Genomic DNA, 22,056 nt, shown 5'->3' with positions numbered 1-22,056 from the left:
TGTATTGGGGAGGTTGTGTTACTGAGCTGTATTGGGGAGGGTGTGTTATTGGGCTGTATTGGGGAGGGTGTGTTATTGGGCTGTATTGGGGAGGGTGTGTTACTGAGCTGTATTAGGGAGGGTGTGTTTCTGGGCTGTATTGGGGATGGTGTGTTACTGGGATGTATTGGGGAGGGTGTGTTCCTGAGCTGTATTGGGGAGGGTGTGTTACTGAGCTGTATTGGGGAGGTTGTGTTATTGGGCTGTATTGGGGAGTGTGTGTTACTCAGCTGTATTGGGGAGGGTGTGTTACTGGGCTGTATTGGGGAGGGTGTGTTACTGAGCTGTATTGGGGAGGGTGTGTTACTGAGCTGTATTGGGGAGGGTGTGTTACTGGGCTGTATTGGGGAGGGTGTGTTACTGGGCTGTATTGGGGAGGGTGTGTTACTGAGCTGTTTTGGGGAGGGTGTGTTCCTGGGCTGTATTGCGGAGTGTGTGTTATTGGGCTGTATTGGGGAGGTTGTGTTATTGGGCTGTATTGGGGAGGGTGTGTTACTGAGCTGTATTGGGGAAGGTGTGTTCCTGGGCTGTATTGGGGAGGTTGTGTTATTGGGCTGTATTGGGGAGGGTGTGTTACTGAGCTGTATTGGGGAGGGTGTGTTATTGGGCTGTATTGGGGAGGTTGTGTTATTGGGCTGTATTGGGGAGGTTGTGTTATTGGGCTGTATTGGGGAGGGTGTGTTACTGAGCTGTATTGGGGAAGGTGTGTTCCTGGGCTGTATTGGGGAGTGTGTGTTACTGAGCTGTATTGGGGAGGTTGTGTTACTGAGCTGTATTGGGGAGGGTGTGTTATTGGGCTGTATTGGGGAGGGTGTGTTATTGGGCTGTATTGGGGAGGGTGTGTTACTGAGCTGTATTAGGGAGGGTGTGTTTCTGGGCTGTATTGGGGATGGTGTGTTACTGGGATGTATTGGGGAGGGTGTGTTCCTGAGCTGTATTGGGGAGGGTGTGTTACTGAGCTGTATTGGGGAGGTTGTGTTATTGGGCTGTATTGGGGAGTGTGTGTTACTCAGCTGTATTGGGGAGGGTGTGTTACTGGGCTGTATTGGGGAGGGTGTGTTACTGAGCTGTATTGGGGAGGGTGTGTTACTGAGCTGTATTGGGGAGGGTGTGTTACTGGGCTGTATTGGGGAGGGTGTGTTACTGGGCTGTATTGGGGAGGGTGTGTTACTGAGCTGTTTTGGGGAGGGTGTGTTACTGAGCTGTATTGGGGAGGGTGTGTTACTGGGCTGTATTGGGGAGGGTGTGTTACTGAGCTGTTTTGGGGAGGGTGTGTTACTGGGCTGTATTGGGGAGGGTGTGTTACTGAGCTGTTTTGGGGAGGGTGTGTTACTGGGCTGTATTGGGGAGGGTGTGTTATTGAGCTGTATTGGGGAGGGTGTGTTGCTGGACTGTTTTAGGGAGGGTGTGTTACTGGGCTGTATTAGGGAGGGTGTGTTACTGGGCTGTATTAGGGAGGGTGTGTTACTGAGCTGTATTGGGGAGGGTGTGTTACTGGGCTGTATTAGGGAGGGTGTGTTACTGAGCTGTATTGGGGAGGGTGTGTTACTGGGCTGTATTGGGGAGGGTGTGTTACTGGGCTGTATTGGGGAGGGTGTGTTACTGGACTGTTTTGGGGAGGGTGTGTTACTGGGCTGTATTGGGGAGGGTGTGTTACTGAGCTGTATTCGAGAGGGTGTATTTTTGGGTTACATTTGGAAGGGTATCCTATCCTCTCCAAAATTGAAGCAAAATACTGCAGATGCTGAATATCTGAAATAAAAACAAGAAATGCTGGGAATACTCAGCAGGTTTGGCAGCATCTGTGAAGAGAGAAACAGAGTTAACGTTTCAGGCCAGTTCTTATGAAGGGTCACTGACCTGAAACGTTAACTCTGCTTCTCTCTCCACAGATGCTGCCAGACCTGCTGAGTGTTTCCAGCATTTCTTGTTTTAATGTCCTGTCTTCTCACCTCTTGCTCGGGTGCAGAACGTGACTGATCCCTCCTGTACCTGGTGTGCTGCCAATCCATTTATTCCTCTTTGGCTGTCTCCTTACATGCTACCCTACCTCCCTCTGCATATTGTGACCACTCCCGGGCAACCGTTATTTCGAACAGGAATGATTTGTTCCAAGATAAGCACAGCATACTCTCCTGAGGCTCATTGTTCCTCAGATAGTTTCACTGACAGAATTTTGGCCAAGACCCCAGCTGATTGAATCAGAATATCACAGGAACAGCAGCCAACCATTCATTGTCCTGACAACAGTGAGAGCTGGTTTTAACAGAGTTTGCATTGATCGGGGCTACGATGATATTGCAAGAAATATCACAGTTACTATTAACACTACAAGGCCAGTGAGCTGATGGCTTTTATTTCGAGAACTCAGATGGACTTTTAAAGGCAACGAACATCTGAGCTCAGAAACAAGAGACTGAGTGGACTGAAGGAGATCCTTAAGTTATAAAGGGGTTTTTAGTTTAGACGTAGAGAAGTTTTTTTTTAATTCATTCATGGGATGTGGGCATCACTGGCTAGGCCAGCATTTATTGCCCATCCCTAATTGCCCTTGAGAAGGTGGTGGTGAGCTGCCTTCTTGAATCGCTGCAGTCCATGTGAGGTAGGTATACCCACAGTGCTGTTAGGAAGGGAGTTCCAGGATGTTGCTTCCACTAGTGGAGAAACCAAAACTAGGGGTCATAAATATCAGATAGTCACTAATAAATCCAACAGGCAAAATTGAAGTCAATGGGAACCGGGAGGTGGTGGGGGGGTGAGGGGCGGGAATCTCTTTGATGGTTGGAGTCATACCGAGCACAAAGGAAGATGGTTGTGGTTGTTGGAGGCCAATCATCTCAGTCCCAGGACATCACTGCAGGAGTTCCTCAGGGAAGTGTCCTGGACCCAACCATCTTCTGCTTCATCAATGACCTTCCTATCATCATAAGGTCAGAAGTGGAGATGTTCGCTGATGATTATACAATGTTTTGTACCATTCTCAATGCCTCAGATACTGAAGCAGTCTGTGCCTACATGCAGCAAAACTTGGACAACATCCAGGCTTGGGCTGATAGCTGGTGAGTAACAATCACGCCACACAAGTGCCAGGCAATGACAATATCCAGCAAGACAGAATCTAGCTATCTCTCCTTGACGTACAACAGCATTACCATCAGGTTATCCCTCATCATCAACATCCTGGGGGTTACCATTGACCTGAAACTTAACTCGTCCAGCCATATAAATACTGTGGCTATAGGAGCAAGTCAGAGGCTGGGAATTCTGCGGAGAGTAACTCACCTCCTGACTCCCCAAAGCCTGTCCAACGCCAACAAGGCACAAGTCAGGAGTGTGATGGAATACTCTCCTGGATAAGTGCGGCTCCAACAACACACAGGAAGTTCTATACCATCCAGGACAAAGCAGCCCGCTTGATTAGTACCCCATCCACCACCTTAAACATTCACTACTTCCACCAACGATGGATTTCCTCCTGCTTGAAATGGGGTGCACTCACTCATTGTTACCCACCCCACAGTCAGATATGCATGCAGATGCTCACTGTTTAGATTTGAGCAAGAAGAAAGGCCACATGGTGAGGGACCAGGGAGCTGGAGTCAGAAACCCAGCCTGAGTCAGTCTCCTCAGCAGATGAAAAGCTGGGCAGAACAGAAAACTTGGAACCCATCATATTTCTACACATTCAGGCAAATTCCTGTTTTCAGTGATGCATGGCACATCCCATAGTGGAACTGGATTGAATGCTACAGCACCAGGACTTTTCAGCACCCTGGATACAGAGTAAAGCACCCCCTACAATCAATGCCATTCTCCTCAATTACTCCCTGTGGTAGCGAGTTCCACATTCTCACCACTCTCTGGGTAAAGAAGTTTCTCCTGAATTCCCTATTGGATTTATTACTGACTATCTGATATTTATGGCCCCTGGTTTTGGTTTCCCCACAAGTGGAAGCAACTTCTCCATGTCTAAGCTACTAACAAGGATCTCCATCAGTCCACTCCGTCTCTTGTTTCTGAGCTCAACTGTTCGTTGCCTTTAAAAGACCATCTGAGTGCTCGAAATAAAAGCCATCAGCTCACTGACCTTCTACTGTTAATAGTCACTGTGATATTTCTTGCAATATCATCGTAACCCCGATCAATGCTAACTCTGTTAAAACCAGCTCTCACTGCTGTCTGGACAATGAATTGATGCCATACTCGGTCAAATGCTGCCTTGATGTCAAGGGCAGTCACTCTCACCTCACCTCCGGATTTCAGCTCTTTTGTCCATGTTTGAACCAAGGCTGTAATGAGGTCAGGAGCTGAGTTGCCCTGGCGGAACCCAAACTGAGCGTCAGTGAGCAGGTTATTGCTGAGTAAATGCCACTTGATAGCACTGTCGACGACACCTTCCATCACTTTACTGATGATCGAGAGTAAACTGACGGCCAGATTGGATTTGTCCTGCTTTTTGTGGTCAGGACATACCTGGGCAATTTTCCACATTGCAGGGTAGATGCCAGTGTTGTAGCTGTACTGGAACAGCTTGGCTAGGGGTGCGGCAAGTTCTGGAGCACAAGTCTTCAGTACGACAGCAGGGATGTTGTCAGGGCCCATTGCCTTTGCTGTATCCAGTGCATTCAGCTGTTTTTTGACATCATGTGGAGTGAATCGGATTGGCTGAAGACTGGCATCTGTGATGCTGGGGACCTCAGGAGGAGGCCCAGATGGATCATCCACCTGGCACTTCTGGCTGAAGATGGTTGCAAATGCTTCGCCTTGCCTTTTGCACTTATGTGCTGGGCTCTGCTATCATTGAGGATGGGGATGTTTTTGGAGCCTCCTCTAATTAGTTGTCTAATTGCCCACCACAATCCACGACTGGATGTGAACAGTTGGTTGTGAGATCGCTTAACCCTGTCTACTGCATGCTGCTTCCACTGTTTGACATGCAAGTAGTCCTGTGTTGTAGCTTCACCAGGTTGATACTTCTTTTTTTTAAATTTAGAGATACAGCACTGAAACAGGCCCTTCGGCCCACCGAGTCTGTGCTGACCAACAACCACCCATTTATGTTAATCCTACATTAATCCAATGTTCCCTACCACATCCCCACCATTCTCCTACCACCTACCTACACTAGGGGCAATTTACAATGGCCAATTTACCTAACAACCTGCAAGTCTTTGGCTGTGGGAGGAAACCGGAGCGTCCGGCGGAAACCCACGCAGACACAGGGAGAACTTGCAAACTCTGCACAGGCAGTACCCAGAACCAAACCTGGGTCGCTGGAGCTGTGAGGCTGCAGTGCTAACCACTGCGCCACTGTGCTGCCCATTTTGAGGTTTGCCTGGTACTGTTCCTGGCATGCTCTCCTGCACTCTTCATTGAACCAGGGATGTGCCGGACCTTAAGGTTACAGATTATGACTGAGTACAATTCTGCTGCTGCTGATGGCCCACATCACCTCATGGATGCCCAGTTTTGCATTGCTAGATCTGTTTGAAATCTATCCCATTTAACACGGTGGTAGTGCCACACAACATGATGGAGGTGTCATCACTGTGAAGATGGGATTTTGTCTTCACAAGGACTGTGCGGTGTCCACTCCTACCAAAACTGTCATGGACAGATGTGTCTGCAACAGGTAGATTGGTGAGGAAGAGGTCAAGTAGGTTTTCCCCTCTCACCACCTGCTGCAGACCCAGGATAACAGCTATGTGCTTCAGGACTCGGCCAGCTCAGTTAGTAGTGGCGCTACCGAGTCACTCTTGGTGATGTACATTGAAGTCTCCACTCAGAGTACATTCTGTGCCCTTGCCACCCTCAGTGCTTCTTCCAAGTGGTGTTCAACATGGAGGAGTACTGATTCATCAGCTGAGGGGGGGTGTTAGGTGGTAATCACTAGGAGGTTTCCTTGCCTGTGTTTGCCCTGATGCCATGACACATCATGGGGTCCAGAGTCAATGTTGAGGACTCCCGGAGCACCCCTATCTGTATACCACTGTGCTACCAGCTCTGGTGAGTCTATCTTTCCAATGGGTCAGGGCATACCTGGGGATGGTGATGGTAGTGTCTGGGACATTGGATGTAAGGTATGATTCTGTACGTATGATATGTCAGGCTGTTGCTTGACTAGTCTGTAGGACAGCTCTCCCAATTTTGGCACAAGTCCCCAGATGTTAGTGAGGAGGACTTTGCAGGGTCACCTGGGCAGGCTGTACTGTTGTTGTTTCTGTTGCCTGGGTCAATACCAGGTAGTCCATCTGGTTTTATTCTTATTCAACTTTTCTGTAGGGGTTTGATACAACTAAGTTGCTTACTCGCCCATTTCTGAGGGCAGTTAAGAGTCAACCATATTGCTGTGGGGCTGAAGTCACATGTAGGCCAGCATTAGTGAACAAGATGGGTTTTTAATGACAATCTGGTAGTTTCATGACTGTTATTAATGAGACTAGCATTTTATTCCAGATTTTTAAAATGAATTAATGCAATATAAATTCCCCCAGCTAACGTGGTGGGATTTGAACTCCTGACCCCCAAGTATTAGGCTGATGGCACTATGCTACTGTTCCCCAGGTGTGGGTGACTCAGTGGTTTACCCCTGGACTCGACGATTCCAAGCTCTCCTGGCTGGTCTTCCCTTGCACCCTCTGTAAAATTCAGCTCATTCAAAATTCTGCTGCCCATATCCTGACTCGCACCAAATCCTGTTTGCTCATCACTTCTGTGCTTGCTGACCTACATTGGTCCCTGATCTACCTATGGCTCCATTTTAAAATTCTTATCCTTGTTTTTGTTCTATGGCCTCACCCCTCCCTATCACTGTAATCTCCTCCAGCCCTGGACCCCTCGGAGGTATCTGCGCTCCTCCAATTCTGACCTTTCGACCATTCCTGAATTTGATCATCCCACCATTGGCGGCCATGCCTTCAGCTGCCTGGGCCTTAAGCTCTGGAATTCCATCCCTAAATCTCTCCACCTGTCTCCCTTTCTCTCTCTACTCTCCTTTAAGATGCTCTATAAAACCTACCTCTTTGATTGATCTCTTGGTCACCTGTCCTAATATGTCAAGTGGCTCAATGTCTAATTTTGTTTGATAATGCACCTGTGAAGCACCTTGGGATGTTTATGCTACTTTAAAGGTGCTACATAAATGCAAGTAATTGTTGTTTGGAGATTCTCAAGGATTGTAATAGATTTCCCCACATCACTCACCTAGATCACCAATGGTATAAAATGACAAAATGCTGGAGATAAAAGCACGAAAGGATCACACGATTCCTGATGTTTTACTCTTTTCCAGGGAAAATAGAGAGTGACGAGCCAATGGATGATGAGGACACAATCTTGCGGAAGATGAGGCTGTTATCTGACTATTACGATGTGCACCAGGAGATTGGGAGGTGAGTGTCACGGCACAGCGGGAACTTTACACCAGAGTGCAGTTAAGATTCAGATCAATTCTGCAATTCTATGGGCAGATCAGCAGAAATGAAATTTAAGACTGATACATGTTGAATATTGTTGATTAGAATAATGAATGAGCTGGGTAGTTGCATGTGCAGTGAATAGTTGTGATTGTGATAAATACTTGAAGGGGAAAAATTTGCAGGGCTCTGGGGAAAGATCGGGAGAGAGGGACTAATTGGATCGCTCTTTCAAAGAGCCAGCACAGGCACGATGGGCTGAATGGCCTCCTTCTGTGCTGTATCATTCTATAATGATGGGAACAGTATAAATTTAGGGAGACATCGTAAAGGCCTTGGGCGCAATGATAAACCCATTACAATGTTAACACAATATAGAGACACCAGAGGAAGACTTTCAGCCTCTTGAGTAATTCCATTCAATGAGATCATATATCTGTATCTTAACTCCATCTGCCCTCCTTGCTTTTCTGACCTTTAATACCCTTGCCTATAAAATCTATTAATCTCAGTTTTGTTATTTTCGGTTGATTCCCAGCATCTGCCCTATCACCTCCTTTAATCATCTTAATCACCTTGATTAGATCATCCCTTACAGTGCTTCAAGAAATGCATCGATCTGCAACCACTCCCTGTGGTAGCGAGTTCCACGTTCTCACCACTCTCTGGGTAAAGAAGTTTCTCCTGAATTCCCTATTGGATTTATGAGTGACTATCTTACATTCACGGCCTCTAGTTTTAGTCTCGCCCACAAGCAGAAACATCTTCTGTACATCCACCCCAACGAATCCTTTCATAATCTTAAAGTTCTCTATCAGGCCACCCCCAGCAGCATTCTCTTTTCTACAGAAGCCTGTTCAATCTTTCCTGATAGTTCTAACCTCTCAGTTCAGTTTCCAAATATTTGCCCAGTTTTCCTGTTATAAGGTACGAAGCTGCGGTGAATTAGTTGTAACCAACGCTTAGTTTTTTTCCTTTTCCCGAAGGGGCGCATTTTCCTGCGTGAAGCGGGTCACAGAGAAGAGCAGTAAGTTGGACTATGCGGCCAAATTCGTTTCCTTCCGCGCTACTGCTCGGGAAGATGCAGTCAGGGAGCTGGAGATTCTGTCACAACTCGACCACGAGAGGATTGTCTATTTCCACGATGCATTTGAGAAGAAGAACAGTGTCATCATTGTCCTGGAACTGTATCCTTTCAGTCCGAACTCGTCCATTGGGGATTGAAGCGGTTACTTTCACCTCAGCGGCAGACTCCTTTCCAGACCTGATGGGGTGAAAGAATAGCTGTTAAGAGTCCTTTGTGAAGTGAATTTGGATATTTGAGAGTCCAGTTCCTAGTGGTAAAAGAAAGAAAGACTTGCATTTATATAGTGCCTTTCACAAGCCCAGCACGTCCCAAAGCGTTTTACAGCCAATGAAGTACTTTTGTCATGTGGTTATTGTGATTATCGAGGAAATGTGGCAATTTGAGCACAGCAAGCTCCCACAGACAGCAATGTGATAACGATCAGATAATCTTTTTGTGATGTTGAGTGACGGATGAATATTGCCCGGACACCAGGGAGAGCTCTCCTGTTCTTCTGCGGTATAGTGCCATAGGAATTTTTCCAACCACCTCGGAGGCCTGACAGGGTCTTGATTTAATGTCTCGCCCAAAAGACGGCACCTCCAACAGTGCAGCACTCCCTCAGTACTACACTGGGAGTGTCAGCCTGCATTATGTGCTCAAGTCTCTGGTGTGGGACTTGATAGGTGAGAGTGACTCAAGGCTCACAAAGGTACAGCACCATAGTTAGATCATCAACTGGCCACTAAATTGATCACTTGATCCATATATTAACAAGAGCGCAAAGTGAAAAAATATACAGATAGGTGCACATCTGAGGTCAGGATTAAGATATATTGAAAAGAAAAAGCATGAGAGATGTATCACGAGCAACTGAATCAATATCATCTGTTTTACACTATTACCCAAAGCCAAAATTACTCCCATTGATTGGACACTGTAGTACAGAGGAGATTTACAAGAATGTTGCCAGGGCTTGAAAATTGCAGCTATGAGGAAAGATTGGATAGGCTAGGGTTGTTTTCCTTAGAACGGAGGAGGCTGAGGGGTGACTTAATTGAGGTGTACAAAATTATGAGGGGCCTAGATAGAGTAGATAGGAAGGACCTGTTTCCCCTAGCGGAGAGGTCAATTACCAGGGGGCACAGATTTAAGGTGATTGGTAAAAGCATTAGAGGGAACATGAGGAAAAACATTTTCATCCAGAGGGTGGTGGGTGTTTGGAATTCACTGCCTGGATCGGTGGTGGAGGCAGAAACCCTCAACTCATTTAAAAGGTACCTGGACATGCACCTGAAGTGCTGTAACCTGCAAGGCTACGGACCAGGTGCTGGAAGGTGGGATTAGATTGGGCAGCTAGTTTTTTCAGCCCGCGCAGTCATGATGGGCTGAATGGCCTCTTTCTGTGCTGTAACTTTTCTATGGTTCTGTCCCTGAAACAGCTCAGTCGTTCTATCCTTCCAATGCTTTCAGCAAGATTTTATGAGCAGTTACACACTGTGTACTGGTGACTGATGGAATACCAGCTAGTTAACATTTCATCTGTAATCTGTCACTGAGGCTGTTTTGGGGAATATCAGGGGTTTGTCACTTCTATTTTTGCTTTGACTCTGACTACAGCTGTGCTCAGGAGGAGCTCTTTGATCGTTTAATCAGGAAACCCTGCGTCTTGGAAACCGAGGTAAGTAATGGAGTCACTGCTCATTCACTGCTGTCCTGGCTTTGCGAAAGAACAGGGTAACCAGGTATTTGAACAATCCCAGGCAGGGGCAAGTTAAAGTCTTTAATGTTGTGTTTAATCCCTTCGTGTGCAACAGGGAAACACTCTTATGAAGTATCAGGGTTTAGTGAAAAAGAAAGACTTGCATTTATGTAGCGCCTTTCTTGACCACAGGTCATCCCAAAGTGCTGTCCATCCAATGAAGTACTTTTGAAATGTAGTCACTGCTGTAATGTGGGAAACACAGCAGCTACTTTTTTGCACAGCAAGATCCCACAAATGTGACAAAGGCCATTTATCTGTTTTTCAGTGATGTTGATTGAGGGATAAATATTGGCTAGGATACTGAGGCTAACTCTCCTACAAATAAAGGGACATGAGATCTTTTACATCCACCCGAGAGGGCAGACAGGGCCTCAGTTTAATGTCTCATCCAAAAGATGGCACCTCTGACAGTGCAGCACTCCCCTGGGAGTGTTAGCCGAGATTGTGTGCTCAAGTCTCTGGAGTGGGGCTTAAACCCACAAACTTCTAACTAAGAGGCAAGAGTGCTACCCACTGAGCCACAGTTAGGAGATGCCATGTGCTGCACTAGACCCAGTAGGAGCTCGGGTTGAGGTGATCTCACACTGTCTGAGTGTGTACAGGAGGGGTGTAAGTGGATTATCACAGGGTTATTGACCATCACAGCAATTTGTTCATTGAGACCTTTAGTTATTCTTTAATTAATTCTCGGAATGTGGGCTGGCAAGGCTGGCATTTATAGACCAACCCCTAGATGCCCTGTACAACTGAGTGTCTTGCTAGGCTAGTTCACGGGACAGTTAAGGTTTAGCCACGTTGCTGTGGGTCTGGAGTCGCTTATAGGCCAGATCAGGTAAGGACGGCAGATCTCCTTCCCTAAAGGGACATTAGTGAACCAGATGAGTTTTTACAACAATCTGACAGCATTTTGACTGAGACCAGGGGCCGGGTTTTCAAAGCAGGGTTGGGAACCTGATGCCCAGATGAGTTCTGGGTTCTGACCTCGCACCTCCACTATTTTTAAATCCTAATGCCCTAATCAGGCAGGTGGTGAGCTCAGTGCCCAATTAATGGTGCCGAGCGCCTCCAGGAGGCAGGAGCTGCCTGCCTGGCACCGGCAGAAAAGGCAAGTGGCAGCGATGGTGGGGCCCTCTGCTGTCTTGCTGAGGGGAACAGGCAGCTCCTCAGAGTGTCAGCAGCATAAAAGAAGAGTGGAAACATCCAAAACAGAGGGACTGCACACATTCCAGCACAGGATACAGGATAATGTTTTTAAACATTAAAAAATAGACTTTTCCTTTGCCCCACAGCAAACCCAATAGCTGCACCAGACTAGGTTCAGCAAAATCTCCATTAAAAGTTTCAGTGCTGGTCTCCCCAGCCCCTTAGCAAGTTCCGAAAGGAGCTTAATGGGCCATTAATTGGAGCTGAGTGGGTTTCCTGTTCCCTCCCACCCACTACCACTTTGATTATTGATGACTGTCCCAGAGGTGTTGGGATCATAAGAACAAAAGAAATAGGAGCAGGAGTGGGCCATTCGGCCCCTCAAGCATGCCCCGCCATTCAATAAGATCATGGCTGATCTGCCCCAGACCTCAATCCTCTTTCGTGTCGGCTCCTCGTAGCCCTCAACTCCCCGATATTTCAAAAATCTATCTACCTCCTCTTTAAATACTTTCAGTGATCTAGCCTCCACAACTCTCTGGGGTAGAGAATTCCAGACATTCTCTGAGAGAAGAAATTCCTTCACAACTGCGATTTTTAAATCCTACTGCACTGAGCCCCAACCCTACCGGCGTTTGCAAATCTGGCCCCAGATTTTTAAGATTGAAGTCAAATTCTCAAAATGTCCATGATGTGATTTGAATTCACACTCGTCATTGCGCTGGCCTAGAAGATGCTGATAGCTAAGAACTCACAGATAGATGTATCTGGGTGATGGTGGGACTTCTTCCACTGGAGAGAAGGGGAGTGGGAGGTAATTGGATGGGTTCCGTATCTGTTTGCACCTATAGTACTAACTGAAATCTCCTTTACCAGCTGCGATTATACATCCGTCAAATTCTGGAGGGGATCAGCTACCTAAACCAGAATAACATCCTTCACCTGGATATCAAGGTAATCTCTTTTACTCAGTGTCCATCCTGCCTGCCATGGAATTAACACAGGGTGTCTCCAGGTTATACAGGCCCGTGTGATTTGTCAATACACTTATGGTTTACAACAGGTGCAGCAATAAAAATCGATCTTTCCTGTTAATGAGAAGTGTTAGAGATTTTCTATTTCTGTGATTTGGATCTCCTTCTGCCCTCTGCCTGTGTCCTGCCCTCTACCTGTCTGTTTCAGTCCCTTTTTCTCTTCCTGCCTCTCTCTGTTTGTTTGTTCCTATTTGTCTCTCTGTTTCTATGTGATTTTTTTCTACATCTGTATCTCTTTTTCTCTATCTGTCTCTCTCTCTCTCTCTCTCTCTCTCATTGTTGGTCTCTCTTCCTCCCTGACTCTATCCATCTCGCACTGTCTTTCTCTTTCTCTCTCTGTCTCTCTTTCTTTGTCTCCTCTCTCTCTCTTGCTCTGTTAGTCTGTCTCTCTTATTTTGTCTGCCTTTCGCCCTCTGCCTCAGTCTGTCTCACTAGCCCTGAAATTATGCCTTGCGATGCAAGCGTACCAACAGTTAAAATATCGCTATGAAATCGCTTCATCCTGTTATTTTTAAAGAGACATTAACCAGTTTTACACATTTACATACTGGAGTGTGAATGAGTCAGTACATGGCAACAGCTAACCTTGTGGTCCTCTAGCACACTCGGCAGTGGGGTAGGGGAGTGCAGTGTGGCATGATGTCGGGCCTTCCTTGTAGCCTGTACTGACTGGCTCCTGCACCAACCAGTGCCACTACAGACTGCACTTTGTCCTCCAATTAGGACAGTCCCTCGTAATATCTGCTACCGGCCAGTGGGGGCACTGCAGGATGGCAGCACTAAGCCCCATTGACTCACTGCAAACACACAAAGAGTCTCCCCACCACCCCCACCACCTGTCAGCTATGGGATTGCACATGCTCAGACCTCACACTCTGGACAAAAATTGTATTTATATAGTGCCTTTAATGTAATAAAACATCCCAAGATACTTCACAGGAGTGTTATACACTGAGCCACATATGGAGATATTAGGGCAGTTGGCCAAAAGCTTGATCAAAAAGGTAGGATTTAAAGAGCATCTTAAAGGAGGAGAGAGAGAGAGGTGGAGAGGTTTATGGAGGGAATTCCGGAGGTTAGGGTCCAGGCAGCTGAAGGCACAGCTGCCAGTGGTGGAGTGATGGAAATCGGGGATGTACAAGACACCAAAATTAGATGAGCGCGGTAATCTCAGAGGCTTGTGTGGCGGGAGGAGATGAGATAGGGAGAGGCGAGGCCATGGAGGGGACCTGGAAGGATGAGAATATTAAAATCAAGGCCTTGCTTGATGAGGAGCCAATATATGTCAGTGGGCACAGGGGTGATGGGTGAACGGGAATTGACACTCGTAAAGACACAGGCAGCAGAGTTTTGAGATGACCTCAAGTTTATGGAGGGTGGAATGTGGGAGGCCAGACAGGAGAGCATTGGAATGGTCAAGCCTAAAGGTAACAAAGACATGGATGAGGGTTTCAGCCTCTTTGAAAGCTCTTTGAAAGAGCTGGCACAGACTCAGTGGACCAGATGTCTCCTTTGTGCTGTACTATTCAATGATTCAATGCATCTGAGTTCAGGGGCAGGGATAGGCACCAACATGTTGCACCTCGGACATTTGACAAAATTAGTGACTAAGCCACGGACGTGGGGGTACTTAATCTGTATATAAATCGCATAGCCAATCTAATTCCATCAAAACACAGTCCTATTTAAAGCACATTTCTCCCTATAAGTAAAGTAGCTAAGCATACCAACATCAATGGAGAGCAGTACAACTGTATTAGCTAGCTAGCAAGCAAATAGTATGCAATGTCGGTGCAAATTACTTTTATTAACAGAATCAAGCTATCTACATCATGTCATGGGATGATAGATGGACCTTATCGAAGTGACCTTTGTGGATTCACACTGTGTCAGAAGTGCAAATCATCCAATAAACCATGAAACGCAAGGAGAGGATTGTTATTGTGGTTATTGAGGTGAGGCAGTAGAAAAATCAGCAATAGGAAGATGGACCATTTCTCATGCTGTTGTTGTCACAAGACAGTTTAACCCACGGTCAATGTCTGTGCAGCTTCTCCACCTGCTTGTAATATGTGTCTGAAGACAGGGCAGCCAACAAAAGGGCAGTGATCTCCAAATCAGGAGAATTTTATAGGATGAAGCAGATAGTACTTCAGAAGAGTTATTTAAAACAGAAAAGCAGAGTGGGACAGGAAGGGACAGAGAGACTAATGGTAGGTAGCCAAGACTAGTTTAGTTATCTTGACAGGCTGTTAAACTAGGTCCTGGATTCTAAAATACAGAAATAACAGAATCTCTCATGGACAAAATGTCATTTACTCACCATAGCTAGTGACAAAATTAGATAAACACAATTACAAATAAAGAGTGCCCTTCAGTTCCTCCAATAAAGTGATTCTCTTAAATTCACTATGTCTATATATCAGTCTATCACTGTCAATTCCGATTCAGTTCTGGCGAGATAATTATTAACAAAAAGCTTTTATGCAATAAGTTGAGAGGTTGTTACTGCATATATTATTCAATTACAAAATGTTTAGTAATTATCTGTAAGGTTGTACGCCAGACTAACCAATTTATGTCCAAACCAAATATCTTACCTGTTAGTAAAGGTGCACTTTTAACGTAATATGATACAGACAGCTTTCAAATGATATTGGCCACTTAAGTTATCGGCCCTCAAATTGTATCATAAATGATGCACATTCCAGTTACTGATCTTTGATATACCTATAAAACTTGTCCTTTAATCAAATTCACCGCAAAAAAATATCAGTTAATGACTGTATCTAACATGATCATTGACACATAATACACTTTTACTATGTCTTCCCTGACAGTTTTTAAAACTGCAAATGCAGCATGGATTTTGTTAAGGAATCGTAGACATAGAGTAAAGTTTATTAAAGCTATCCATTATATTGTATTTACTAACTATTGTATATGGGTCAGCAGCATTTTGTTTTGCCAATGTCACTCAGCCCCAATACACCAAACTCTTGTATTCATGAGGAATACACAGTGCTGACTTCTGGAGATTCCTTGGATTTTCTTGCCTTTTTTCCCCCCAATACAAGTTCTGGAACAATGTAATTCCAAATGAATAGCTGCGGAATTATGAAATTTATATAGACATAAATGTCCAGTAACTTTGACATGTCATTGAGCTTGTGTCCCAAGCGAAAGTAATGCATGCCAAAGTGTAGAAATCGAGACATTCCCTAAGTGACTTTTGCCATTTTAATATGAGTTTACATAAAACAAGCCTTTAAACTTGTGTTTTAAAATAACCCAGCTGCTAAGTTATTTTAAAACACAAAGTTCAAGGCTTGGAGAAAGGGTGTCCAATTTTTGTCTTACATAGGGGACCGGTGAGAATATTTCGGAAATATAAAGGCATTAAAAATGTATCTTACTATTAATTAGAACAACAACAAATGTGCATTTTTGTGCAGAAGCTTTAAATGAGAAGACTAATTTTTTTGACTCACTTTCTTATCACTATTTTGGACACTGATTTAGTGAGATACCTGGAATTTTTTGCTTGCACAAATAGTCAATGTCTGCCTGCACACTTGTGTAGCGATGCGGAGTATTCCGGATAGATGTCCATCTGTTAGGAGTGATCGTGATTGCTCTCTCTCCCTCCTCACTCTTTGTGTCCATCTGTCTCTCTCTCTGTGTCTCTCTCTCCCCCTCCCTTTCTGTGTCCCCCCTCTCTGTGTCATTTCTCCACCTCCCCCCACCCCCGTGTTGCTCCCTCTCCTCTCTGTGCTGCTGCTCCATATGTTTATTCCCCCATGTCATCTCCCCTTTTCTGTGATGTCCCCACCCCTGTGCAATCCCTCCATGTCCCACCTCTCTGTGTTGTCTCAGTGCTCTCTGTCCCCCACTCTCCCTCCCTCCCCCCACTCTCTCTCCCTCCCCCCACTCTCTCTCCCTCCCCCCACTCTCTCTCCCTCCCCCAACTCTCTCTCCCTCCCCCAACTCTCTCTGCCTCCCCCCACTCTCTCTCCCTCCCCCCACTCTCTCTCCCTCCCCCCACTCTCTCTCCCTCCCCCCACTCTCTCTCCCTCCCCCAAAAGAACCAGAGGGAGAGATGAAGAGAAATATTTTTAGATAGTGGGTTGTTATGATCTGGAACGCGCTGCCTGAAAGGGCGGTGGAAGCAGATTCAATAGTAACTTTCAAAAGGGAACTGGATAAATACTTGAAAGAGCTCTGGGGAAAGAGCAGGGGAGTCGGACGAATTGGACAGCTCTTTCAAATAACCGGCACAGGCACAACAGGTTGAATGCCTCTTCCTGTGCTGAATCATTCTATGATTTCTCTTCCTTTCTCCTTCCAGCCTGACAATATTCTCATGGCAGATTCGTCCAGTGAGAGTGTCCGGATCTGCGATCTCGGGAATGCTCAGGTAGTGACGCCGGAGACGCCGCAGTTCTGTCGCTTCGGAACTCCGGAATACATCTCGCCGGAAATCGTGAATCAGGCGCCAGTCTCACACGTTACCGACATCTGGTATGGAATATCGTTGCTATGTGTGAGTGAGTCACTGACACCATTCGGTCAAATCACCAAACTGTCCAATTTAAAGAAAGATAGACCTGCATTTACATAGCGCCTTTCACAATCTCAGGATGTCCCAAAGCGCTGCGCAGCCAGTCAGTGTACCTTTGAAATGTTGTAATTTCAGAAAACACAGCAGCCGATTAGGGTATAGCAAGCTCCCACAGACAGCAATGAGATCACCTATTTTCTGTTAGAGGGCTAAATATTGGCCAGGACACTGGGGAGAACTTCCCTGTTCTTCTTCTTAATAACGGCCATGGGATCTGTTAAATCCACGAGAGAAGGCAGGAGGAACCATTTTTTCGCATCTTATCTGAAAGGCAGTGCCTCCAACACTGCAGTACTCCCTCAGTGCTGCGCTGGGCATGTCAGTCTGGATTCTGTGCTTGAACCCATAACCCTGTGGCTCAGCAGTGAGAGAGCACTACCCTGTGAGCCATGCCTGACACTGTTGTATATTGGATGACACTGCTGACAGTTTAAAGCCCAGTCAGATTGAACACGATGATTGGATCAGATGTGGTTTTGCGATCTGCCACCTCTCTGTCATTACTGTGGTTGCTAATAAGGGTTTAGGTGTTTTTTGTTGTGAATGTGGCGTTTGTTATGGTGCTGCTCACTCTGTGCTTTATTTTGACAGGCCGGTGGGAGTCATTGCCTACATTGGGTAAGTCTGTACCTGTACAAGTTGTTACTGCCTCTCGCAGGTATATTGTCCCAGTTTTCACCCTGACCACAGACTCTCAGGTGGTTCAGTAGAAAGGGTGTCCCAAAGCACTTTCAAAATGCAGTCACTGTTCATAGAATAATACAACACTGGAGGGGGCCATTCGTCCCATCATGCCTGTGCTGGCTCTTTGAAAGAGCTATCACTTACCCTGCTCTTTCCACCCAGCCCTGCAAATTTCTCCCTTTCAAGTATTTATCCAATTCCCGTTTGAAAGTTACTATTGAATCTGCTTCCACTGTATTTTCAAGCAGCACATTCCAGATCACAACTCACTGTGTGAAAAAATAAAATGACTCATTATCTCCCCTCTGGTTCTTTTACCAATTACCTGAAATCTGTGTCCTCTGGTTACTGAGCCTCCGACCAGTGGAAACAGTTTCTCTTTATTTACTTTATCAAAACCCATCATGATTTTGAACACCTCTGTTCAATCTCCTCTGAACCTTCCCTGCTCTGAAGAGAACAATCCCAGCCTCTCCAGTCTCTCCACGTTAACTGAAACCCCTCATCCCTGGTAGATCAGGTGAAGATGCCGAGAGATGGGACTGATTGTGCTGTGCGGTTTTGTGATTTATTCAGCGAGAGCTCTGCTGTTTCTGTTGCTGCGCAAGTGCCTTCGTTCACACCTTTTATCAGCAGGTTTCCTTCCCAGCATGTCTGCTGGGAATGGGGAGCGAGGGGTGTCTGGCACAGAGCTCTGGCTGCACAGCAGCAATCAGCCAAGTCTGCCAAAGCACACAATGTACCGGAAGCATCTCTCTGCTACACAACATTTTAAAAAAAACAATGTGATATTTGCATTCTCACAACTCCAGCTTTGGAACATTGGGGATTGGGCTTCGTAATCATACACAGTTACACTCTGCAAGAACATAGAGAGTTTCACACTGTTTCTGTGTGTTGCAGAGAGGAATTTTTAAGGTTTATCAGTGAGGATGGCTTGATTGATTCCGGGATTAATAAATCATTCATGGAGAGATTAAACATTTCTTAATATAAATTTGATTCTGAACTGTACTTTTGCTTGAGTTCGAATGAATGATGCCAGTGTTAAGCAATAATCTTCTGCTTAAAGTGCCAGGTGTCAAACAGCAAGCTTCCCAGGACAGGTACAGCACGGGGTTAGATACAGAGTAAAGCTCCATCTACACTGTCCCCATCAAACACTCCCAGGACAGGTACTGCATGGGGTTAGATGTACGGACTCCCAGGCCACCTGTACTTTCTGCGGCCTGGACGAGTCCGTGTTCCACATTTATACGGAGTGTGCAAGGTTGCAGCCCCTGTTTGAGTATTTGAAGGGGCTGCTCCTCAAGTTCTGGCTGCACTTCAGTCCCACGCTCCTGATCTTTGGGCACCCGGTGCGGAGGGGCTTGGGCCGGGAGGAGGATCTCCTCGTCGGTCTGCTCCTGGGCCTGGCCAAGGTGGCAATTCACAGGTCCAGGTTGCAGGCCGTCGGGGGGTCCGTCCTCCTCGATTGCCTGCCCCTCTTCCGCGGTTACATTCGCGCCCGGGTGTCCCTGGAAAAGGAGCATGCGGTGTCCGCCGGTACGCTTGAGGCCTTCCGTGACCGGTGGGCACCGCAGGGACTGGAGTGCATCATCGACGCCGAGAATGGCATTTTAATTTGAGTTTTTTGTTTATTTATCTGGTTTTAATAAAGTTATTTAAAAAAATATAAGTATGTATATAAAGGGGGCCTGAGGAATAAAGGCCCCCTCGAAAAAAAAAACAAATGGGGTTAGATACAGAGTAAAGCTCCCTCTACACTGTCCCCATCAAACACTCCCAGGACAGGTACAGCACAGGGTTAGATACAGAGTAAAGCTCCCTCTACACTGTCCCCATCAAACACTCCCAGGATAGGTACAGCACGGGGGTTAGATACAGAGTAAAGCTCCCTCTACACTGTCCCCATCAAACACTCCCAGGATAGGTACAGCACGGGGGTTAGATACAGAGTAAAGCTCCCTCTACACTGTCCCCATCAAGAAAAAAAAAGAAAAAAAAAATGGGTTAGATACAGAGTAAAAAAAAAACGGGGGTTAGATACGGAGTAAAGAAGAAAAAAAAACGGGGGTTAGATACACTGTAAAGCTCCCTCTACACTGTCCCCCATCAAACACTCCCAGGACAAAAAAAAAGTAAAAAATGGGGTTAGATACAGAGTAAAGCTCCCTCTACACTGTCCCCATCAAACACTCCCAGGACAGGTACAGCACAGGGTTAGATACAGAGTAAAGCTCCCTCTACACTGTCCCCATCAAACACTCCCAGGATAGGTACAGCACGGGGGTTAGATCCAGAGTAAAGCTCCCTCTACACTGTCCCCATCAAACACTCCCAGGACAGGTACAGCACGGGGGTTAGATGCAGAGTAAAGCTCCCTCTACACTGTCCCCATCAAACACTCCCAGGACAGATACAGCACAGGGTTAGATACAGAGTAAAGCTCCCTCTACACTGTCCCATCAAACACTCCCAGGACAGTTACAGCAAAAAAAAACGGGGTTAGATACAGAGTAAAGCTCCCTCTACATTGTCCCCATCAAACACTCCCAGGACAGGTACTGCATGGGGTTAGATACAGAGTAAAGCTCCCTCTGCACTGTCCTGATGATGTGCCTTCTGCCTCTCCACTATACCAATGTTGATATTTTTGGTACCACTGTCCTCTGGCCTCTCTAAATTAATCATTGAATCAGAGACAATTTTGTGGTATGCAAACGAGATTGTTATTTCCTGCAAATTCCTTGCACAAAGTTCCATCAGATGGAAAGGACTTAAATCCCATCGGTGTAACTTAAACCTGAAGCCAAGTGCAGAGGTGAAAGGTCAGTTTCTGACCGACTGTACCCTATCTGAACAATCAGAATCGTGTCACTGCACCACCATTGGGTGAATATTCTAGCCTCTGACATTGGAGGTTTGGCCAGTGATATTGATGCATTTGGTTCGAAAGTTTGTTGAGTTTTATATGTTCCTCAATGATGTATTTTGGTAGGAAGAATAAGGAGAGGCAATATAAGATAAATGGTACAAATCAGCATGCAGAAACCGAGAGACGTGGGAGTGTATATCGACAAATTGAGAAGGCTGTTTAAAAACTCCTGCAGGATCCTTGGCTTTCTATACAGTGGCACTAACACAAGGAAAAGAATGCAAGAATTGAAATAATAATGTCAAATCTTGCTAAAGCACTTCCACAATTTCACATTGATTATGGTCAGTACACATTATATTGATTAGTTCCAGAGAGCATGGAGTGGGCACAGAGGAGATTTACGAGAACAGTACCAGGGATGAGGGACTTCAATTATGTAGAGAGAATGGAGAAGCTGGGGTTGTTCTCCTTGGAGCGAAGGAGATCGAGGGGAGATTTGATAGAAGTGTTTAGGATTATGACAGGTTTGGATAAGGGAGACAAAGAAAAGCTATTCCTAGTGGGTGGCACTGTGGCGCAGTGGTTAGCACCGCAGCCTCATAGCTCCGGCGACCCGGGTTCGATTCTGGGAACTGCCTGTGCGGAGTTTGCAAGTTCTCCCTGTGACCGCGTGGGTTTCCGCCAGATGCTCCGGTTTCCTCCCACAGCCAAAGACTTGCAGGTTGATAGGTAAATTGGCCATTGTAAATTGTCCCTAGTATAGGTAGGTGGTAGGGGAATTGAGGGAAGGTGGGGATGTGGTAGGGATTACTGTAGGATTAGTATAAATGGGTGGTTGATGGTTGGCACAGACTCGGTGGGCTAAAGGGCCTGTTTCAGAGCTGTATCTCTAAATAAATAAAAATAAATTAGCTGACAGTACAAGGGCTAGGGGACACAGATTTAAGGTTTTGGACAGGAGATGCAGGGGGGATGTGAGGAAGAACTATTTTTACTCAGCAAGTGTTAGTGACCTGGAACTTGCTGCCTATGAGTGTGGTAGAAGCGGAGATGATGAATGATTTCAAAATGATGGGCACACGAGGGAAATAAGCTTGCGGGGCTACGGGGATAGAGCGGGGAAATGGGACTGACTGGATTGCTCAGCAGAGAGCCGAGATAGACTCAATGGGCTGAATGGGCTTTTTCTGTGTCGTAATGACTCTATAATTCTATGAAACTTTCCAGTGGCAGGAGAGTCAGTCACGGGAGCACGCATAGTTAAGATAACTGACGAAAGAACTAGAGGGGAGAAGAAGATCTTTTTTTTTTACACAGCGAGTTGTTGTGATCTGGAATGCGCTGCCTGAAAGGGCGGTGGAAGCAGATTCAATAGTAACTTTCAAAAGGGAGTTGGATAAATACTTGA

The 22,056-nt window shown here is 46.1% G+C and overlaps 1 protein-coding gene across 1 annotated transcript in view; it reads left to right on the top strand.

Moving 5' to 3' along the window:
- The window catches only part of spega (striated muscle enriched protein kinase a), a 684,640-nt gene that overhangs the window by 580,050 nt on the left and 82,534 nt on the right, over positions 1–22,056 (top strand). Inside the window, exons 26-31 of the mRNA XM_068034685.1 lie at positions 7,340–7,430; positions 8,441–8,641; positions 10,141–10,201; positions 12,305–12,382; positions 16,811–16,983; positions 17,675–17,701. Of these exons, the coding sequence (XP_067890786.1) occupies positions 7,340–7,430; positions 8,441–8,641; positions 10,141–10,201; positions 12,305–12,382; positions 16,811–16,983; positions 17,675–17,701 (631 nt within the window). The remainder of the gene's footprint in view (positions 1–7,339; positions 7,431–8,440; positions 8,642–10,140; positions 10,202–12,304; positions 12,383–16,810; positions 16,984–17,674; positions 17,702–22,056) is intronic.

This window comes from Heterodontus francisci, chromosome 7, assembly GCF_036365525.1.
Source record: "Heterodontus francisci isolate sHetFra1 chromosome 7, sHetFra1.hap1, whole genome shotgun sequence".
In the NCBI taxonomy this organism is placed as follows: domain Eukaryota; kingdom Metazoa; phylum Chordata; class Chondrichthyes; order Heterodontiformes; family Heterodontidae; genus Heterodontus; species Heterodontus francisci.
The sequence above is the reverse complement of the archived record's forward strand: the minus strand, read 5'-3'. Positions and strand labels throughout refer to the sequence as shown.